This window comes from Coptis chinensis, chromosome 9 (genome assembly GCF_015680905.1).
Source record: "Coptis chinensis isolate HL-2020 chromosome 9, ASM1568090v1, whole genome shotgun sequence".
Lineage (NCBI taxonomy): Eukaryota > Viridiplantae > Streptophyta > Magnoliopsida > Ranunculales > Ranunculaceae > Coptis > Coptis chinensis.
Window position 1 is genome coordinate 47,105,302 of NC_141464.1, and position 23,387 is coordinate 47,128,688.

A 23,387-nucleotide genomic window follows, 5' to 3' on the forward strand; every position below is an offset into this window, starting at 1 on the left:
ATATGTTTATTGTAGATGATAGATTATTATGCATATATTAACTTAGGTTTCTGACTTGGTTATTCTTATTCAATTGCTAGAGAGATGTATAGATAGTTGAGCATGAATAAGGAAACAATAGTTTTATTTTCTTAGTCGTTGTAGTATAGATGAAGTTTGTGAGTACCTTCAATCGAAAAACTCTCACGAGGCTATAACTCGTCCACTAGGGAATTCCTAGTGGTTTAAGGCCTTGTTGCATATGGTCAATGCAATCGCTTCAGCAAAAAACGAGTAGTTAGAACTCCATTTTTGGTCACTTATTCTAATTTCTTATCTTTGCTTGAGGACAAGCAAAATGTTTGTTTGGGGGTGGTTTGATAAGAGCCCAAAACTGTAGTTTTAACCCCTTAATAATCATAATTGTTAGACCAATTATGTGAATAATAAGTAAGAGTTAATACTGATTACGTGTTTTATGCATTTCGTGGGCTTCAAAGTCCATTATGTGCAGAAATGTGCCACTTTAGCGAGATAAAGGAGCAAAAGTCAGCAGAACTTCCGAATGCCATATCTTTGGACTCAGACCTCGGAATTGGGCCTACCTTATGTCAAAACGACCGGCTTGGAAAGAGCTTTGCAATGGTCTAAGTCTTGACCCAATCAGAGGAGCAGAAGTGGACGAAAAGTCTGTTGAAGCCGTATTTAGCTGAAGAGGCCTTTTTGGACTGAAAGAATTGGGTTTTGGGCCTGATTCTCTGGCCCAAAACATGGCTCCAAGCCCATGCACGATTTTTGGATCTGGATGTATAAAAACAAAAGCTTGACTCATTGTTAATGGCAGTTAGGTTAGGAAGCTCATTGTTAATGGTAGATTATTTAGTAGAGAATTAGGGTAGATAGCTTATATAGAAAGTAGCCATTAGAATAGCTTCTAGATCTAGATTTAATTGTTTTAATTAAGTTTAGTTCCATTTAAATTATTGTATTAGATTAAACCTTTGAATCTTGCTCTTCAATTTGATTAGATAAATAAAGTAGTATTCTTTATCAATTTCGATTTTGTCATTTCCAATTCTAGATCTAATTTCAATTCCTATCCTTATTTCATTTTAGTCATTAAATTAGATTTCATTATTGTTTAAATTAAGTAAATTTCGAATCTTGATAGTATGTTTAGTTATAATAATATGGGAAATGATGTTTTGATGACTCAAGGCTAAAACCTCCATTAGAGGGGTTGATGAAGCCTTGATGAAGACTTAGTTGTTTAGTATAGAATTGGTTGTAGAATCTATTCCACTCTAGAAGGTCGTGTTTCGCCATGAGAATGGGTGGACGACCTCACATGCTAGTTAGTATCCGGTAGGAATGCCATGAACACTAGGGATTAGAACTCGAAATTCTCGCAGTAAGAACGTGAGAATTGAGATACAACATTCTACGCTAGGTTATTAAGTTGGAGTCGAGGTGGATTCAATTCCCCTCTAATTTCTTTATCTAGATTCAAACAATCATATTTCCATAGCATTCGTAGTTTAAATTCAAATAATCAATTTCATATTGCATCGTAGTATAATTCCCTTCGTAAAGCTCTCATTGACTTAAAAATGATTTCTTAGACTTAGAAAACAATCCATGCTAGGGAACTAGGAGTGGAACGAACTTCCTACTCCACTTAGTGCAATTCGCATTGAGAGTAGAAGCTTTGATAATTGAGATAGTAAAAGATTAGTTTTAGTTTACTTACGGATTGAATTCATCGTTCATTTCGTAGGTAAACTATTCATTTAACGGTTATCAGTAGTCATTAGTCATAGAAGCTTTGTTGGCAATTTAGCATTTTGAGTGTTTGTTGACTTGTGGTCTTTTTGTTTAAACTATTAGAGTATCATTACTATGGAGAATAGCTTAAATGCTTAACTTCGCTAAACTTTAAAGTTTTTTTTTTTGTGACTGTGATATTAGTATATATTGCTATTTGGCTTTATTTATGATATGTAGTATGCACTTTTGAGTTCTTAATTAGCTCTCCATTATTGTTATGTTTTTGCTTGGTAAACTAAGTAAATAGAGTATGGAAAGTATGAAACAACTCTGCTGGGAATCGAACCCAGAATCTTTGGTTTTATAGACCAGTGTCTTATCCATTAGGCCACAGAGTCATTTATTGGCTTTATTATGTTGGTATATCAATGTTTTTACTTGTTAATTATATTTAAGTATTTTAACAGGTATATGTATAAAAATATAGAGTTCAGAAAAAAAAATCGCCTGAGTAATCATGATTAATCCCCGACCGAGTAGACCTACTCGCTACTCGCTCTTTGACCGAGTAAAGTCCGATTTCTGATTTAACTGCACAGCTCCAACACCACTCTCATTGCTAACATTGTTTGTTGTACTTGTATTTTGGAGACATAATCCTCATAAAGAGCTACTACTGCTTTCCGAACAACTTCAAGTTCATCCTTGGCTTCTTGTTCAAGATAAATTTTATTTAAAACATATTCAATATACTTAAGTTTGTTCTAGGGATCCAAAGCAGTACCTATAGCCATCAATAAGCTACATTCTTTCCAATATTTGTCAAATTTCTCTTTCATGGCAGCTACCATACATATCATCCATTCTCTAGAATCTAAAGACATTACATCCAAAATTTCCCTAACTTTCCAAATTTCAGGAAAAAAATAGATTTGATGTTGGATAACGTTGTCCCGAAAATGCAAGTGTCGCATCATCAAATATCTCTAAAAACTGACACACATCTGAAGCTCTTTTCCATTCTTCCTCGGATGGTAAGTAATCGTAATGAGGATCTCTTTCCTTGTACCTTGGAAAGACATCCTTAAATATAAGTGCACTCCTCAACATGTAATAAGTTGAGTTCCATCTCGTGGGTACATCAAGAGTCAAACCTTGGCTGCTTGGCAACTTTAGTTGTTTCACAATTTCATCAAATTTGTGAAGACGTGAAGGGGTCATTATGACGTACTTCACAGTTTCACGAACATTTTCCACAACATTTTTAATCTGTTTTAGCCCATCCTGTACCATAAGATTAAGAATGTGTGCGTAACACCTAACATGAAATACCTTACCACCAAAGTAAAGTCTACCCCAAAACTCTCTTTCAAGCAAGTGATCGCTGCATCATTTGCTGAGGCATTGTCAAGTGTAATAGAGGACACTTTATCTTCAATCCCCCATTCACTAAGACAACTAAAAATGCCATCAGCTATGTCAACTCCAGTGTGGGGAGGTGGCAAGCAACAAAAGTTCAACACACGCTTTTGGAGCTTCCACTTGGAGTCTACAAAGTGACCTGTACGTAAGGCACATATAACCTACGGTCTGGTTTGAGGTCCATAAATTTGACGTTAGACCTATCTTTCCAATATTAGCGTATGTCGATCTTAACTTTTCTTTTTCAAGTTCATAAACTTTCAAGCAATAGTCTCTAATGGGTTTTCGAAATACTGGATCAAAACGAGGGTTTATAGCTTTACAAAACAACACAAACAGTCCCCCCATTCTTATAAGAAAACGGTAGCTTGTAGTGATTACATTGAGCACCCTTTACTTCGCCATTTTTTTCAAGCACAACAGTAAACTCAGTCCAAGTTTTTGACTTCTTAGGCCTGGGCCTCTTCTTTGGTTTACCACTAGTTGGAACTTCTGTCACTTCACATTGGATATTTTCAGACTCGAGGGAAAGTGATATTCAACCCATCTATTGTAACGCCCCAAATCCACTATATACTAGCTAACTAGCCCAAGATATAATGAGTCAGAGAACCCAGCTACTTAACCATCTCGACAAGTGCCAGAGCAGTCAAGTAACCGGTTTATAAAATGAAACCATTACAATAAGTCAAACACGGGTGATAACTCGCAAATAAATAAAAACAAAGAGTTCAAGCTCTAACCAAATAAGGTCTCAACTCGTCTCTCCGCGTGATCAAGTATCAAACACTTGCAAAATCTATAAGGGCGTAAAAACCACGCGCCCAGCAAGTAATATCCACGAACTAGTCTTTTCAAATCTAAATAAAATATACCAAACACATCAAATAAAACCGAGCCAACACACACTTAATTCCAAATACACATACTTCCAAATACTGACCAGTATAAATATTTATCAACTATATAAGATATATAAGATGTGGAAAACAAGTGAACTCAACAAGTGCAACGTATGCAAATGATCCCAAACACTTATACATAGTATCTAGCTCAAAACTCAGAAAGTGCATCATCGTCATCAAATAATACTTCATTCATCAACACAAGTCAGAATAAAGAACTAAAAGCACAACAACACAAGTAAAACCAATTTCAGTTTAATCATATAGGTTCAACATACAATAAATACACTCAGTATGAAAAGGAATTACACGCACATTAATTATTGTAATCCACGCTTCAAATCTCAATTTAAAATGCACAGTAAAAGTGTCGACATCTAAGTCGAAACTAGACTTAGTCATAATTTATTTAAACGAAAGAAAATCTTGCAGATATACTTGCCTTCGCTCCGATATAACGTAAACCTCTTGGTACTTAGTATTGGATTTCATCGACCCGTTTGTGATGATTGGTTCTTCCTCCAACTTTAGCTAGTAGCTCAAATCAGACCATAGAATCAACAATGAATACAAATACGTCAAGACAACATTTCAGCTCCATCATAATTGCTCAAGCAAACAAAGTGAGACCAAACCCACAAATAACCTATGAACTCAATACTTACACAAACTTTGCACGAACCACGGAATAATCGACATCTATGTTGAACCCGAAAGCTTACTTAACATATGTATCAAACATCAATAGAATAAATACATACTTTATCTAAAATAAAAAGATGAGGCAGTAGAGATACTTGCCTTCAAGTCGATAACGGAACGAATCCAAGTCAAATGATTCTCCAAGTTCAAGTATATGATTAAAATACCAATCTTTGGTTGGCTGACTTTGCTCCTCCACCAACTGTTTGCACTTTCAAATCTCCAAAATAATACCTACTCTAACAGAAATTGAATTAGATGAAACCCCTAGCTAAAAATCTTAGATTACCAAGGATTCGTCACTCCATCTCTTCACTTTTAACTGACTTTCTTTGTATAGATATAAGAGATAACAAAAAAGGATCACTAAACTCAAGATAAGATGAACAAGAAGATATAGGAATATTTTCCATATGATTGGTCTTCGATTTTGGTCTTTTTCGATTTTCCTGATAACCGACTCACACTTTGATACCTGAAGATAAGAAAAAACGAGAGGATTCGAGGGGTTTTTGGTTGTTTCCAACTTCATGTCTATTTGGTTGTATCAATCGGTTGGGTCTAATCCAAACCCAGGTATTTGGGTTGTTATAATGGGCCTTTTTTAATTCCTCAAAACCCACTAGATGTTTACTACCAAAACAAAAAATATGGGGTTTTACATCTATGTCGGGTACAAACTGAGGTTGTAAATGAGACATGCCTACCAAAAAAATTGTACGCAACAAACATTTAATCAGTATGCTATACGAAGTAATAGTAGCAAAAATCAGCTGAAGAACAAAAATGATTCATAACAATGCTTTTAAAAATAGAATCTAAAAAGGAAAAAAAAAATGTAAAATGAGCAATGAAAGAAGCGGCCTTAGTAATTTGAGTAAGAAAAGCACTTGACTTGGTAATGGTACTTTGGTAAATCTGTAGTACTAGTGCTAGTGATAGAGTACGTGAGTGGGAAAATGATGGAACAGTTATGGAGGCGGAGACATCAGACTTGAATGTGGAAGTTGGAAACCTAGAAAAAAGAAATTGCCCTTTTATATTTTGGGTCTCGGACTTGGACTCTTGGGTAATGGACTACTTAGAGTAGGTTTGTGCAAAATGTATAATAACTAATTTACTGAGCTAGCTTGTGAGCTACTCGGGCTTGCCTTGGCTCAAATAGTTAAACAAGCCGAGCCTTAAATGGAGCTTGAACTCGGCTCACATAGTTAAACAAGCAAGCTTAAACGAGCCAAGCCCGAGTTACTCGGCTCAAATTCCACCCCTACTTAAGAGTATCAACCCTTATTCAAATATGCCTTATTAGTGTGGTTTTCGAGTGTTGTGACTTGTGCGCGACAATAATTAGTTGTTCAAACTTCAAAGTATGGTTTTCGTCTGACTGTCCTCAATTTTCTCTCAAAACTCTCCTCTTCCTCCTCCCTCTCCTACTTTTAGTCTCTCTCAATTACTTGTGCTCAGTATGACTTAACTTCCACCATCTTCTTCCTGCTTGAGTATTTTCTAATCCGTGAATTCATGAAAAAATTGGATTTGGGGGCTGTGGGATAGGTGCTACTCAATTATCCTCTCTTTTCTCTTTGAAATTCTATAGACAAGTCTTGCAAACGGCATGAGATCTAAAGAAGAAGATGAAACCCCATACTTTGTGAAGGTATATGCTTCTATTACTTTCTTTCGTTTCTGTAAGTGATCACATGCTTATTTTGTTCTTGGGATTTTTACTGTTGATTTTTTTTTCTCTCTTCACTGATGTTTTTCCCATAGAAATGATTTGGTTTGTTTGTTTGAGCAGAGTTTTATATAATCATGTTCAATAGATTTAGTTTCAATTTGGATGCGTCTTTTTCTACTTGTTATGAGTCAATACAAGTTTTCTTGTTTGCTTCAATTCCGATCGAACTCCTATTTTTGTTTGTTGTTTGGAGTTCTTAGCTCTGCACTTGTGAGCAATGATTTATAAATTCAGGATGGTTTTCTGATTGTTGACCTGGAATATGCTAAAGTTTGTGAGTTTACTCTTTCTTAATTAGTTCGTAACGATCTTTGTGATTAGTTTCTAATTTTTCTCCAATTAAGACTTCACAATTTAAGATAATCATCAAATGTTTTATTGCATTAATTTTTTTGTGTTTGATTATTCATCATTTGAGTTGGGTGTCTGAATATAAGTTTATAACTTATGTTGAATCGATGCTTTGTTAAGTGATTATACTCTTTCATATTTTGCAAGTCATTTATGTGTTTTTCATGTCTATATTTTATTTAGTTGCGACATCTTCTCAATCTTCTCGTAGTAACATCCTGCTCCGCTCACTCCCCACTACTATGCAGTTATACTAGTGTAGGTTATATTTGGTTACCACTTATTTCTAAATTTAATTGTTATTACATAATTGAGTTGTATGTTTTTTGGTGTAGGATTTAGAGTGAATATAAAAAACGAGGTTGATGGAGTAGCAAAGTTGGGAGATTCTCACCTTATTTTCGTACAGGTAAAATTCAACTCACTTTACTTTGTTAAAGAGAACATAATTTAGTGTATTCTTCTGTCTTTGGAGGTGGTTTTGTATATAATGAAATTCTTGAAATACAAGGAACGTGTATATGGAAAGAAATCAAAAGAAATTATATTGCTCGTATGAGACAGATCTATAAGCCAACTCTAAAGAACCATTAAGATACCATAGAAAACACTTAGCTACAACTAACTGAAGAGTATATGTAGGGTATTCATAAACTATACCACATGATGAATTGCATTTGAAATGTCTAGATGTGTGAGTGCCAAATACTAAAGAGAACCAACAAGTTGACTATACTAAATCAGATCAGGGGATGGATCACCACTTGAGGCAGAAAACTGGGACTTGACACGGCAGAGGGTGCCATAAGGTCTGCATTCTGTCGTAGAACAATGACGAAGTTTATCAACGATGTACTTGGTCTATGACATATGGAAACTGGTGGTAGTGATGGTGATCTTAATATCTAAGAAGTATGAAAGAGAGCCAAGGTCTTGAATCTCAAATTCTGCTCCAAGAATAGAGATGAAAGAGGATAACAAAGATGGAGCATTATGAGTTGGAATAATATTAGCAACGTACAGTAACATAACCATTATCTTTGATGAACGGCGAAAAACAAACATAGACGGATCTATAGGACTCTGTAGAAACCCATGACAAAGAAGAAAAATGCTTTGACGTTGAAACCAAGCATAAGGTGCCTACTTGAGACCATACATAAATTTTTGAAGCTGGTTTACACGATCAAGACGAGCATGATCAATATATACATGTGGCAGACTCATGAAGACTATAGCATTAAGAAAGCCATAAAAAAATGCATTCTTGATATTCAACTCTCGCACAGACCAACCGTAAGATACAACAAGGCTCAAGAAGGTATGGATAGTAGCTGGTTTCACCACTAGGGAAACCGAACTACTAGTGAATGACATGTGAGTTCCACCGTGGATGAGGTAAGCTAAGCAGCTAATGCACGAGGAATCGAAGAGGATAGTGAAATGTTCCATCAGTGTGAACTAGGGGTCGGCGAGTGCTATCCCTGTAGCGAGTGCCCATAGTATGTCCGGTAGGAGGTGGTCCTGACTCTGGATTAGAAATGTACCCATCTGTAGTGTGAGTGACGAAGAAGTGCATGACCCAATAGCCATATAAGAACTAGTAGGATGAGAAGAGATTGGAGGGGGTGCTAGGAAGAACATGAGCAAGTTTTGGGGTGGCGCAGTCACTGTAGAGGGGACAATAATAGGAGCAGTCACTGAATGGGGGAATGCTTACGGGAACCTACTGGGAGGACTGTGGGGTGGCTTAATGAAGTATCGAACTAGAACCAAATCTGTAGGAGCAGAAGGGGAGCCTAAATTATGTTGATATTTTTTTTATTGATGACACGCCCTATATTTCTAAGTGAATTATGTTGAAAAACATCAATGTTAGCCTATTCACGCAAGGATGAAATTTTATCATTCTCCTGTGCCATCACTTCGTCGGTAGTTTAACCTTTTGAAGAATCCTCTTAATATGTGGTTTATTAATTTTCACTACTTTAACGGGGAACGAGCTGAGTGTTGAGATAGCTGACTTGCTTTTAACAGTTGAGTTGTCCTAACATTGTAATCTGGGTCTTTTGCAGATTGGATTTAACGGATCAGTATTTAGAGGAAAGTTCATATAAAATGGAAAATGAGAGACATGTGATATTGGTTTAGAATTCTGAACAATTGAATAATGGGGCGCGGTATTGGCACCCCTTTGGCAAAAAGTAAAACAATAATGGTTATTTCTTATATGTCCTTTTACACCCCACATGCCTATAGTTCTATGGCATTGGGTTGCCGCGAGATCCCATATCCCATGGCAAGAAGTTGTCGCGAGATCGCACAATCCACGCCATCGGGTTGCCGCGAGATCCCATATCCCACTGCAGGTAGTTGCCGCGGAACATTTTTTTTTCTTTGTGTTTTTTGTTTTTTTTCACTCCAAATTTTGCGTATTGAACACACACTACATATGGATACCTCATTTTCTTCTTTAAAGCTTCTTTATACACTCCAAGAACAACACCAAAACCATGACAAAAAAAAATGTACAATCGAGGCATAATTTTGCTATCTCGCGGCAAATATTTTCATATGCTATAAGAAAATTTTGTGATCAAATTAATGAAGAAGAGTTTTGATAATTAACACAAGCAAAGATTCAATTTTATTAAACGCAACCATCTCGCGGCAACTAACTTTTTTTACGGTGGCTATTAAAAAAAATTTAAAAGAAAAAAGGACCCACGGCAACCACCTTCCGTGGGATATGGGATCTCGTGGCAACCCGATGCCGTGGATTGTGCGATCTCGAGGCAACTTCTTGCCGTGAGTGTTTTTTATGTGATTAATGGAGGGGTGTTAGTACCTTTGAATTGGTCAAAGGGGTGCCAATTCCATTTTATGGGTTGTCAATACCGCGACCCTTGAGTAATAGCCTCCAGAAGGTTTCAGAAGCAGATGTAGTTACTGTTGTAAGGTCTTATCAACCAGAAGATGGTATAGATACTTGTAGCAACCTGTTTTCTTTTGTGTAATAACTAGCTAATGCCCGTGCCTAAAGGGAAGGATGTCCTCAAATTGTTTTTACTTGCACCCTATATAAATCCTGAACACTTCAACTTCTTCCATGCAATTCATCTCCTCAAGGACTTGCGGCTAAGTAAAGGACATGAAAAAATTAAGTATTAAATATTGCAACCAATTTTGAACTATGTGATTAGAGATTTAACATAGAGTATTAAGACAAAAGGAAACCTCGCTTGGACCAACCGATTAAGAAATTTTATGACCAAAATTACACATAAACTACAAGCCAATTACCTTTTAAAAAAATAAAAAATCACAATCCTACAAAGTAATTTTGAGATAACATCACTTCAAAAACAGAATGTCAACTTTCTACAGCATCACATATAGAATTTACGGTATTTTTACCCCTGATCAGTCCCTAAATATGCATTTTATTATCTTTACAATGCTTCGAATATGCCATTCTTATGCTTAATGAACATACAACTTATAGCTTTTGCTACCGTTTGCAGGATACATACCATTTAAGACGCATATTCCTAATACGTGCATTTTGGCACAAAAAGGATGGATATTTATGCTGCTTGGGAAGATCTATCCCAGCTTAGGAGCAACAGCTAGTGCCAGAAAGTCAAAGTCAAAAGTCAAGTCAACTATCAAAGTCAAAGACTCAAGGACTCAAGACTGAAAGCTACTGACTCAGGGACCTAAAGCCAAAATCAAGACTTCTATTGTATGGGCTTAGGTAAAAAACCCATAAGATTGTGTTTAGAAGGAGGGGCATAATTGTAAATGGTGTCCTATATAAACCAAAGAGATGTAAAGAATTAATCATCCAATGTTTTAGGGTCCAAACCATTTGGTTTGTTACGAGTAGAAACCCTAGAGCTAATCTTTGGTCAGTAAGAGTAGATTAAATGTTTTTAAATTAAATTATTATTTACTTATTTTCCATTTTCATGTTCTTCAAGCTTTACTGTAAACCAAGTTCTTAATCATTTCAATACAAGTTTTCATAAAATCTTTTCAATACTAGTCTATTACATCTTTTCATCCCTCTACAAGTCAACCAATAGTTATGATTGAGAGTAATTCCAAATAACTATAAGAAAATAGGAGAGAAGAGTTACAAAGTTTAGTGTTTCATCCATCAAAACCATCCTCCAAACAAAGAATCTAAGATGAACAACACAACCCTTCCCACCACTATTTCATACTCTTCAAATGGCGCCGCCGTCATGGATCTAATGGGAAGAGGAAGATGGAGAAAAACAACATTCATTGAAACTTTTCTTCTCAATCTTCATTTCAATATTTTTAGTTTTTTTTTTCTAAATTTTGCTACCGACATTTCATTTTCGTATGTTTCTAGTATATTTCTGCGCAAACGGAGCCAGACAGTAGCACGAGATGAATCACCGAAACTTGTTGTAGAAAACAGAGCGCAAACGGAGAAAAAGAAGCTGCGCCACGCCTGTCACATGTGCGGCCGTGCATGAAACGCACCAGCGAACCGTTTCCCCGCGTCCGCATACAACATGCAACCACGAACCATTTCCCCGCACCCGCAAATGACACGCGACCACGCCTCGTTTACCCGCGTTGCGCCTCGGTTTTGTCAGATGAAGATTCCGTTGGCTAGGAATCTTCATATGTAAGTCCACTTTAATTTACCATAGTCTTTTTAATTTAACTATTAGTAGATAAAAAGTAGATAGATTTACAAAGTTTTTGAGTTTTCAAAAAACCAAAAATTCAATTAAAAATGAATTTAAAAATTAAAAGTTTTTATTAATTAAAATGAATTAGTAATCCATCAGCAAGGTGAAATATTAAAATTAGTTTAGAAGCATGTTTAGGTTTTAGTTTTAATTAATTGTAGTTTATGCATGATTAGATTAAGATAATATCATATAGTTAAGTCAAAACACAAAAAAATTAATTAGGTTAAATGCAAAATAGTTTAAGCTTTGGAAGTTTAGTATTTTGGTTTAAGTTTACTTACCAAGAGTTGGGGATTCAACCAACTTGGATCGGTTGGATGTGCGTGACACGAAAGAGTAGTGCCACGCGCGCACATTGATGAAAGGTAAAATGATAGTTTTACCTACACATAAGCTACGAAACTCAACGTAAGTAAAACTAAAACTAATTTCAGCTTAATATTATCAAAGTTTTCTACTCTCGATGCTATTGCAATATAGTTGGAATAGAAAATTTGTTCTACTCCTAGTTCTTTAGAATTTAATGTTAACTACGAAAATCAGTTCTACCAAAGTTAATGAAACGATGGAAATTATACTAAACAAGATACGATAATTCAAACTACGGAATTACTAATTTGACAATATGAGGAGGAATTAGGGGGATTTGATTCCACCTTAATTCGACTTAATCAACTAGTGAGGAATTGTTGTAATCCGAATTGCAATGCTTTCGCATAGCAATTGGGTCTTCCTAATCCCTAATTGTTTATGGTAATCTCTACCAACTAACAACTAACATGTGAAACAATCAAACCCATTCTCATGGTGAACTAATTGCTTTCTAGAATGGAATATAATATTACGAACTATTCTACGCTAACAACAATCAAGTTTCATCAAGGCTTCTTCAAACCCCTCTAATGGAGGTTTTAGCCTTGAATCATCACACTATCATTTCTCACACAAGAACACATAGAACAACCCATTATTGAATAAATGATTAAACTTATAAATCTAATTGAACAATAATAATAATGAATCAAAATGAATCAAAACAAGATTTAAAACTAATTGAGAACTAAGATGATGATTAACTAATTATCAAATTAAGACAAACTAATTATGAATTTAAGACAACTAAAACTAAAATGAGAATTGAATCAATAAACTAAATTGAAATGAAAAACTAATAATTTATTATAAAACTAAATCTTATTCTAAATAATATTCATTATTTGTTCTAAAACTAATCTATTCTAATCAACTAATTCTATTTCATGTAAGAAAACTAGATCTAAAACTAAGTTATTGGATAATTGCTAAGTGAAAAAAACTAGATGCTTAAGAGCTAAGTCTTTGTCTCCCATATGGAGGGGACAAGATCTACTTTTTCGTGCATGGGCTGAGGAGCCATGTTTTGGGCCGAAAAATCCAGCCCAAAACCCCATTTCTTCAGTCCACAGAGGGCTTTTCAATTGGAAATGACTCCAACATCCTTTTTGTCTACTTCTGCTCCTTTGATTGGGTCAAGGCTTGGACCGTTAGAAAAATCTTTCCAAGCCGGTCGTTTTGACATAAGGTAGACCCAATTCCGAGTCTGAGTCCAAAGATACGGCCTTCGGAAGTTCTGCTGACTTTTGTGCGCTGTTTCTGCCCGCGTTGACTTTGACTTTTTAGCTTTGACCGGGCTTCAAATGGGCTTTTTATCCTTGGATCTTGGTCTTTAATCATAAAACTTCTTAACAACTAACCATTGCTCTATTATCTCGCAAAAGGGGCGCATTTCTACACATATTCAACTTCAATGCCTGAAATACATAAGAACATGATAAAAAGCACTAACTCTTACTTATCAAACATATAATTGGTCAAAAGCGATATTGTTAATGGGGTTAAAACTACAGTTTTGGGCTCTTATCACACATCACAACCCAACTTGGGGGTTGAAGTTCCAATCTTTGATGAACACTTTCCAAACTTTTACATATTTTGTTTAATTAAGTGAATAGTTAAATAAGTTAAACGTGTTTAATTTTCGTGTTTACCGCTTTCATAGTTTAAGCCCACGAAGACAAATTTTTTTTAGGCCCACGAAGGTAATCAATTGTAACTTATTGGCTTTGCCAATATTTTGACCCGACTTGTGGGTCTTAGTTAGATTAAATTTGTAACCGTAAGGAAAAGCTCGAATGGTGGGTTGACACGCAAGACACCAAACACTTCGTCAACCCCACCACGTCGCCTTCACCCCAAGGATCGTCTACGCACACCTTGGGCGGTAATTTCTAAACCTCCTCACTACAAAGTGTAAGAGGATACTTGTGTATTAATAAGCATGCTTGAATGATTGTGTGATTTACATTTCAGTCTCGCCTTTACATTTAACGCTAAGTCTAAACCCGAGCCCTAAAAGAACAAAAAGTGGGATTAAGACCCACTTTAGAACGGACGTTGCGTGAAATGTTTGTTACATAAAACAAATTAAAAAGATAAAATCAACCAAGTAGAGCCAATTTAGTCATGTCCATCATGACAAACATCTAGCACGAACAAAGAGAGTAGTAAACTACTAGATTCTAGTAGACCAACCACCTTCCTTAGAAATACCGTGGGTAAGATTCTTAGTGGCATACATCTGGTGAAGTAGTGATCTTCTCCCTTGACGCATGTAGTTCATAAAACCCAGTTTCGCGCCCACTGTTAAATTCAAACATGGCATAGTTTCTAATCTATAAACATTGCATGCAAACTTTTCAAAAACTTCAAAGTCACAAATGAATTTATACAAATTGTGCATCATTCTTGTTTGAGCATTCATGTCTTATCAATATGCATCGCAACTGTCATAAAATTATAATGTAAACCCAGAATCTTGTTCTTGTTGTTGTAGTCCGTATCATTGGGCATCTCAATGCACATCATATATCGAGTTCAAGCCTCTTATGGAATATTCTTATGATTACGAACCTCAAATTTCAAATTTCCCTAGTACCCAATACATGCAAGAGTTTTCTAATCATGCAAACAATTCATAGAGTTCCATCACAGATAGTCAACCACCATTTATGTATCCATATGGTCAGTCAGAGTGCGGTTTCACCCAAAGCCCATTACCATTCACATCACCATCCATATCTAATTCATATCCCACTCCACTATCAATCACAAACCAACTTTACCAAGCAATGGTCGAGCAAACAATTCAAATACAAAAAATAGCAAAGACTTTATGTTCTCTTCAATCCATTTTAATCAATACCACATCTGAGACTAATGTTCTTCCCACCAGTCTAAAAAGTAACCAATAAGAGGAACAAGGTGTTGCTATAACAAAACCAATTGCTAAAGCCCATCCTGATATTTATGACCAATTAAAACCACATCACCATCCACCTGACTATCGTGTGAATTCCAGTTCTTATGATGATTATATGCCTAATGTTACAGTTTCTCCCATTTGTCTTAGTACACCCATGGATGAGAACACTCCGGCAAAAGAAAATCTAGAACATGTGTTGGAAAATAACTCGACATACTTGGACAATGATAAAGATAACAAAGAAAATGAAGTGCCTGGAGAAAAGGATATAAATTATATAGTGGAAAGTGGATCTAATTTTAGTTTGGCCGTTAAAGACTTATCGATGGAACAAATTTGTGACATCCTTAATATTGCCGATATGAACCACAAATTTTGTGGAAATGCCAAAGCTAGATGAAAAGTTCTCTGAGTCTTTGATATCATATAAAGAACCACCACCCGACCACCATTCCCCTGAGTTAACACCTCTCGAAATCCAACCTCCATTCATAAAAAATCTACCAATTTATGAGGACTGCACCACTAAACCATTTCAAAAAAACCTTAAATTCGTACTTAAGCCAATTGCCTTTAAGATCTTTCATAATATTCTAAACCTTCCCAATAAAGAGACTTTGCCCAACATACATACTCATGAACCTATCATTCTAGTTGATGAGAACCCCGCTTTGATTGAAGTGTCAGAAAAAGAGGAAACAAATTCTATGGGGTTATGTGGATCCTAATCTAGCTTGGTCGTTGTGGACTTAACAATGGACGAAATCGATGATTTTTTTAAAGATGTCGACACTGACCCCGATTTTGTAGATTCACCCAAGCTAGATGAAGAGTTCTTGGAGTTCTTGAAAGCATGCGATGATGAACCTATCATTCAAGTGGTTCAAAAGCCTAGTATGTCATGTTCCGCATCATCTGAGCTTCATGAAGAACAACCACTACCACACTCACACTCTTTTGGACAATTCAACTATGACGGGTTATTATATAAGTTCCATGATGGGTTGCATAAACTTTCTCTTATCATTCTGTATCTTACACTCTAAATGCATCATTTCATTCTGTTTGGGGGTGTATACTTTTACATGTTTTTCCTATAAAGATCCCCAACTGTTTAGATTATTAGTATATAGCTAATAACATATCATCCATCATATACATATAGTCTTGGGGAATCTAACTTAAAACGATCCCACATATAGTCTTGACTATGAAAGACACATCGTATTTTCTCGATGCATTCTATGGGAGTGCATCCTTAAGGTAACCGGACCACTCCACTTGGAGTGTGTGGTTGTAAGTGCCGGAGCTTTGAGTCCACGTATACTTGTATATTCCTTGTTAACACTTTTACTCGTAGTTTGAGTATTGTACCCCTATGGAGCAAGTATACAATTTTCTTTTTCTTTATTTACACTTCTTTTTAGAATAGCTTTTCTATCCCTGTCATTTACAATTCCTGTCTTTAGTTTCATTTACCTGCTTTCTGTTTTTACGTTTTTGTCTTTACATAAGCAGTTTCCTTTCAGTCTTCACCTTTGATGCTTAGTAGTCTTTCCTCTATAAAGAAGAGGTGTGAAACAAAGCAGAGGGCGATGGGGATTAAGTGAGGGTGTCTTACGGTTTTCTCTCATGGTTGTTTAGCATGTCTCGTCTTCCAAAGGCATGTCATACCATGGGATGGTTGGCAGCTGGAGCCTTTGATTTCGAAAACTTTTTCCTTCTATGGGTGATTTCTAATTGTTTCGAGTTTCGTCTTTCTCTCTAGTTGGAATATCTACAAAATAGGGCTAACTAGAGATTAGGAGAGGAAAGGCTAGATTATCTAAAAATAGAGCTAGTCCTTTTCACTAGATTTGCCTACTTGCAAAACAAGAGGTGGAAGATCTAGGGAGGTCAAACCATGGGATGGTTCGCAATTAGAATCACTTAATTTCAAACATCTTCTATTGGGAGGATCACTTTTGTTATAGTGATTTTTCTTAGTAGTAGTTTTCTCTTTCTCTGTTATTGTTTTAAGTAATTTAGGAACAAAAACCCAAAAAGCTGTAGACACCCCATTTTTGCACCCCAGGCATAATTCATTCATGATTTTACCTTGAATTAAATTTGATCATATAAGGTGATTTGCTTTCTAGAGTCTTCATTTCTACATCAATCTTCTTTCTTTTCATCTTCTTTTAGCATCTTTAGACTCTCCTCATCATGTTCTACCTATGGTTGAAGTTTCGTTGCTTTCTGAGTTTTGAGCTCAAAATGACCAAAATGCCCCTATAACCCTTTGGAGCCCAAATCTCATTTTTTCCGCTCTTTCTTTGGATGAGATTATTTCATATTTGAATTCCCCTTGAAAAATCCTTGGAAATGATTACAAGCTTGCCTAGGTTCCTTTTGGATTTCAGAAACCCTAATCTTGCCTTATCCCGTTTCAGCCCGTTGTGCGCGCTGTTTAGTGCAATATATTATTGGAGTAAGATTTTCGACACAAGGGTATTTTTAAGAGTTCATGGAACTTCCTAATGGATTAATTAACATTTTTTGTGAAGAAGAGCTTGCCTAATTTTGACCTAGTCAAAGGAAATTTGCAACATTAAAAATATGGTCAAAATGGGCCTTTTTGTGGATTTTGGACTTGTGCTCGTGGGCTGTGGATCCAGCTCGAGTTGGACCTTTTAATTAGGTTTTCTAGACCATTTTCAAGCCTCCAAAAACCTAGAGAACCTTTCTTATTTGTTTGATTTGATTTGATCCCTAAAATCAAGAATATTCTAGAGAATATGCCATTTTGGAGCCCTGTTTGAAAACCCTGGATTATGGGCTCATTGAGGACGTGTAGGGCTTGTTTTTTTTTCCCTAATCCATCTAAAAAACCCAAAAATCAAGGGCCAAGATCGCACCCCATATCCCACCTCTTGAATCAAGGGTTAGATTTAAGAGGTGCAACCAGAAAGAGATCAAGCCATTGGATTTTTCTTCATCAACACTCAGCCATTGGATCAAACTCATTATCATATTTGAATCCACGCCCAAATGGGTCTCATTCACCCACAAAAAACAATCTAGAGCAAGCTAGAGCTAGGAATTCGGAGTTAATAATCTGGACCTAGTTATTCAGAGCTAATAAGCCTAGTAGTTCTCTTTTCTTGAGCGTTCTTCTTTTTTTTTTTTTTTTTTTTTCTAGTTCATCATTCTAGAGTAGAATTTCTTTAGTTTAATCTGGAGTTGAAGGTAAAATTTTGACTTTGAGGTTTTTCTAATGAAGTTCTTCGTGTTTTTCGTCTTTAGCCTTCTTTTCCCCTCTTTCGATCTTGAGTAGAAGCTTCTTTTCACCAAAAGTTGTGTTTTTTCTCAAATCACCTGTTTCAATCCAAAAATCACAATTGTCAATTCAAGAGCAAGTTTATCATCAATCAATCAATCAATCTACAATCAAGTATGAGGCAACATTCCAAACAAGGTGACATCTTTCTTTTCTCTTTTATTTCCTTTAGCATTGCATATTAGGTTATTTTTTTTTTAGCATATAGTTATTAGTTTTTTAAATAATTTAGTGAAGATCATCCAACTTGGTAGATTATTTTTCAAGCTTTCTTCGTTTGCCTATCTTAAAACTTTGCACCTCAATAGAAGTAAGGCTGGTTTTACCAGGCGATTGTGGGTGCCTAACACCTTCCCACATCGTACCTTGACTCCCAAACCCAATAATCATCTAGTTTCGAGGGCTAGTCCTTCACATAGGTTTTACTCAACTTTTCCTTAATAAAGTTAGTGGCGACTCTAAAATCAATTGCATAGACCTAGGTACACATTTTTGTGCGTACAGGTTTTTTGGAGACTCTGCTGGGGAACTCCCTAGAGAGTCAGACTTACTTTCTCTTTTGAGGTGTTTCAATTAAGATAAGAAAGAAGAAGGCTTATCCGGCAGCCAGTTGGAATAGAAGGTCAGGGTTAAGGTTATCTCGTGCAACCGTTAACTTGCTTATGGAAATGGAGAATCTACCAGCTAATTCTCCTCAAGGGTCTCTTCCACTAGCGTCTCAGCCAATGGTTAGTTCCCCGCTTATCTCTCAAGGTGAACAATCACTGTCTAGCAATGGACAACCACCCCAAGGAGGTGGTCAGAGTCTAACATCACCCCCTCCTGGATCGGAGGACTTATTAAAGCAAACTGTGGAAAGGATGGTCCAAGAAGTACTATCCAAACTTATAAACCAGGGGCAGGGATAACAATCTCAAGGGAAATCCGTTCCACCACCACCACCAGGGTTTGATCTTAACTTACCTACTCCACAAGCTCAGCTGCCTACTAGGAATTTCACACACCAATCCACCCAGCTACAACTTCCTATATCATCTCAAACTCCAAACCAACCAATCTCTCATATCGACTCAACCTATATGGCTCAACCCACCATTCACCATTCCTACTATAACCCAAACCAATATACATCCACACCCATGTTCACCCCAAATATATCCCAACCCATGAGCTCTACACCATTCATGTTCCCTCCTCCATACAACACACAGACACCACAACCTACCACTTATATGAACACCCAAAATCAAATTCCTATCATCCAAGATCAATACCAAGGCCCAGTGGTAGACAGATTGAAAAAGCTTGAGGAGGCATTAACTAAGATTAAAGCCGATGAGTTCGATTTGGATAGTCTTTGTCCATATCCACAAATTAGGGTTCCACATGGTTTTGAATTCCCTAAGATTGAGAGATATGACGGAACTAGGTGTTCTAAAGCCCATGTGAAAATGTACGCTAGCTACTTGCAGCCTATGGGGATCGGGCCAGAACTATTGGTCCAATTATTCCAGAGGAGTTTAAAGGGTGCGACACTGACTTGGTGGATGAATGAACACTTTCGACGAAGATAAGAACGTGGGCTGAACTTGCAACAGCTTTTGTGACCCATTTTTCATACAATACAGACATCCAGATGGGTCGAAGACAATTGGAGGCACTCAAGCAAGGTCCAACTGAGACATTCACTGAATATGTAACCAGGTGGAGGACCAAGGCAGCTCAGATTCTAGACAGGCCATCAGAGACAGAACAGATTCGAATGGTGGTAAAAAGTTTGAACTCAGAATATGCAAATCGATTGAGTCTCAGCTATCATCCATCTTTTCAGGCTTTGGTTTCGGCGGGGACTCAAATTGAAGATGCTTTAGCTTGTGGAACTATGACCTCAATTGTATCGTCAGGTTCAAATGATGCTCAGAAGAAGAAGCCACCTTCAGTTACTGTCAATAAGCCAAAGGACACACATGCCATCGCCACACAAGTACAGCCTCAACCACACACACTGATCCAGGCAGAGGTGACAACTCATCCTTTTTCAAATCAAGTCATTTTCCCTCCAAGACAGGGTTTTCCAAGGCAACAGAGGCAGTTCACAGAATTGGGCTTCCCATTACAAGTTGTATTGAGGGCTTTAGTCCAACAGGGCTTGATTACGTTAATGCAGTCGAGGCCTCCTCCAAATCTGGTGCCATTCTGGTATGACGCTTCAAAACATTGTGACTTCCATCAGGCTCCAGGTCATACGATGGAGAGGTGCATGCTCCTTAAACATCTTATCCAACACTTAATTGATGAGGGTAAAATAGATGCGTCCAGTCTTGGCACTCCCAATATATCGACAAATCCATTACTAATGCATAATGGAAGAGTTAATACTTTGGAAGCTGTCAAGAAGGATCCGGCATCATTCATCATTCCGATCAGACAGACGTCCAATGTTGGCACCACAAGGCCAGTTAATCTTTAAGATGCAGTCAGAAGATGCATGAAGCAAACAAAGCCTAAAGGTATCCAATTAAATGAGGTGGTAGCACCATTTCTACATACTCCACAGATTCCAAAGCCGTTCAAGTTAACTAGAGAGCATCTGGAATCTTTTATGATGCAGATGCCCATTACAAAATGGTTAGATACTTTGAATACATCTCAATCTGCGGCGTCACAAGTTGGGTCAGAACCTCAAGGATCCGTGATTCGCCAGAATCCAACTCAGCAGCGGGTGATCCCAACTCCTATCACAATCCCCAAGGTCCAGTTTGTGCCAACCAAGAGTCATGATACCGAGGAGGTTCTAGGGAAGAAGTTAATTGGGCCTGAGAAAAGTAAAGATGACTTAGCAATCTCACTACATCAGTTGAAGCAATTAGAACCTAGTTTGGTAGAGGAATGTGTTGAGACTCACGGTTTGACAAGAGGAGGAAGGATATACAAGCCACCACACTTGCAGAAGGATCAGGTTTTGGCCCAACATCCTGACCTGCCCACGGCTACTGAACGAGAGAAGAAGGAGGGTAATGAAGTAATCCAACAATTGCAGAAAACCAAGTCCAACATTTCCATATGGGGTTTACTCATGGCATCACCCAAACATAGGCAAGCAGTTCTTCAAGTCTTGAACCAAGCTCATGTTCCAGCTTCTATCCAGCCGAATAATTTGGCACGTACCGTAGCTTCCCTCAGGAAGACAAACTCCATAATATTTTCTCGATGATGATCCGACCGCATGGGAATAACTCACACGCAAGCGTTGACTATTACGGTGCATTGCAACAACTATAAGGTGCCATTTGTATTGATTGACAACGGATCCAGTTTTAAATATCTGCACGGTCAATTATCACGAAAAGCCATTGAATCATGCCGAAGACTTCACTTTCACTAAGGATCTGGCGGAGCGGTTCATGGGTTTGATAATCAGAGAAGAGAAGTCCTTGGCGAGTTCACAACTGACATCCAAATAGGTCCAGTCAAGTTCAAAGTCACATTCTTGGCTATGGATATCGAGGCTAATTACAATTTCCTTTTGGGCAGACCGTGGCTACACCAGGCCGGGCAATTCCATCTACACTTCACAGAAAGCTCAAGTTTTTATGGCAAGGGAAGATTATTTGCATCACTGGTGATTCAGATGATCTAGACTCTTCAGAAGAGCATAAGGTAATACCAATGATTGAAGGAAAGTGTAACTACACTGAGGAACCATTAGGGATTGTGGAGTTTAGAGCACCCGACAAGGAGAAGCTCCCTACCCCATTTTGCAATGGAAATCCCAAGACGACTCAGATGTTCCGTGAGCAGAACTATTTTCCAGGACTTGGATTGGGAAAAACCCAAAATGGTATCTTAGAACCGCTGCAGATTCCTAGTGAAGATGACCGAAAAGGGCTAGGCTATACTGAGGAGGTTGTGGAAGGACTGTCAGAATTGTTTATCAATTCTAGTGCCACGGTGAATCATCTCAGATTGGCTCTACCTGACATAGGGGCAGAGATTGAGGCTATTATTGAATCCAATATATTTTGGGGCGAAGACGACAACTGTCACAGCCCGAATTTCTAAACAATAACAAAATGAATATTTGAAATATAAATATCTCAAACATCACTATGTTCACTTGTTTAAAAACCCAGACTATGACGGGGAATACTACACATACAAAACCCTAACAGCCATATCATTCAAGAATCAACTTAAATTAAAATAATCCCAATAATTATCCGCCATTGCTTTATTAAGATATCATCCCGTCCAAACAAAACATCAAACAGACTCTCTGAATAATAGTCCTTACTACCATGTTCTCATGCCATGCAAAAAGTAAACTACGTTATTACATCCTTCCAATAAGAATCAGACCTAAAAGAAAACTAACGGACTGCTCTAGGCAAGAATCCCAATCACACGCTGCGGTTCCACTGCCTTCCACCTATGTTTCCAAGAACACACCCACGTTGCCAAAACAAGCAAACATGGGTCAGCAAAAATGGAATTTGCTGGTATGAGTAGACTAACCACATATAAACATTTCAAATATTTTCTTATCCAACTAACACTTTAACTCTATCATAACCTAATCATTCTCAGCTTGGAAGAAAGGTAGTTCCGTCATCTCAACAGGCATAGTTTCTTCCCAAGCAAAACTTCCATTATATTAACTCATTCTAGTAACTCGTTTTAATATCTAAATAATTGAATTACAACTTACCGCTATCCATCACAGAGTATAAGGGTAGGGATCAAGGCCCCACTGACAAAATATTATTAAGTCCTACCCTCCTGCAAAAAAAAGTTAGAACTTGTATATAACATATGTAGATATCCTATATGTATTCAAAAGTAAACCCAAACACACTCGCATAATCAAATCAATTTCTCTTATCAATTAATCAATTACTTTTCTTATACACCCACCCTTTAGTACCTACTCCACGATTTGCACTCCACACATTTGCCGAATCACACATTCCTGTGTGCCTCTCTCCCACCGAATACCACAATATCATAGTCACCTCTGGCTTTCATACACGTATTTCACAGCCTCATTGGGCACAAAAACTCAGGTCATTCATGGCACATTCAATGAATACCTTAGGTCATTCCTGCCACATTTAAGGAATACCTATCATATCACTAACGGGCCATTCATGGCACATTCAATGAATGC

The 23,387-nt window shown here is 37.1% G+C and overlaps 1 protein-coding gene across 1 annotated transcript; it reads right to left on the reverse strand.

Moving 5' to 3' along the window:
- Positions 1-2,661: 2,661 nt before the first annotated feature.
- On the reverse strand, positions 2,662-3,516 carry LOC147476330 (zinc finger BED domain-containing protein RICESLEEPER 2-like). Its single transcript, XM_086585699.1, has 3 exons — positions 3,369-3,516; positions 3,084-3,307; positions 2,662-3,030 (listed from the first exon to the last, which is right to left on the reverse strand). Exons 1-3 carry the CDS (start codon positions 3,514-3,516, stop codon positions 2,662-2,664), a joined length of 741 nt encoding a protein of 246 aa, XP_086441825.1.
- Positions 3,517-23,387: the final 19,871 nt, after the last annotated feature.

Excerpts from the sequence above, each read along its gene's own strand:
- LOC147476330 (XM_086585699.1), bottom strand. The coding sequence starts at position 3,516 with ATGGGGGGACTGTTTGTGTTGTTTTGTAAAGCTATAAACCCTCGTTTT. Across the intron at positions 3,308-3,368 it reads CGCTAATATTGGAAAGATAG|GTCACTTTGTAGACTCCAAG; the intron begins GTCTAACGTCAA and ends CCTTACGTACAG. Across the intron at positions 3,031-3,083 it reads GGGTAGACTTTACTTTGGTG|GATGGGCTAAAACAGATTAA; the intron begins GTAAGGTATTTC and ends CTTATGGTACAG.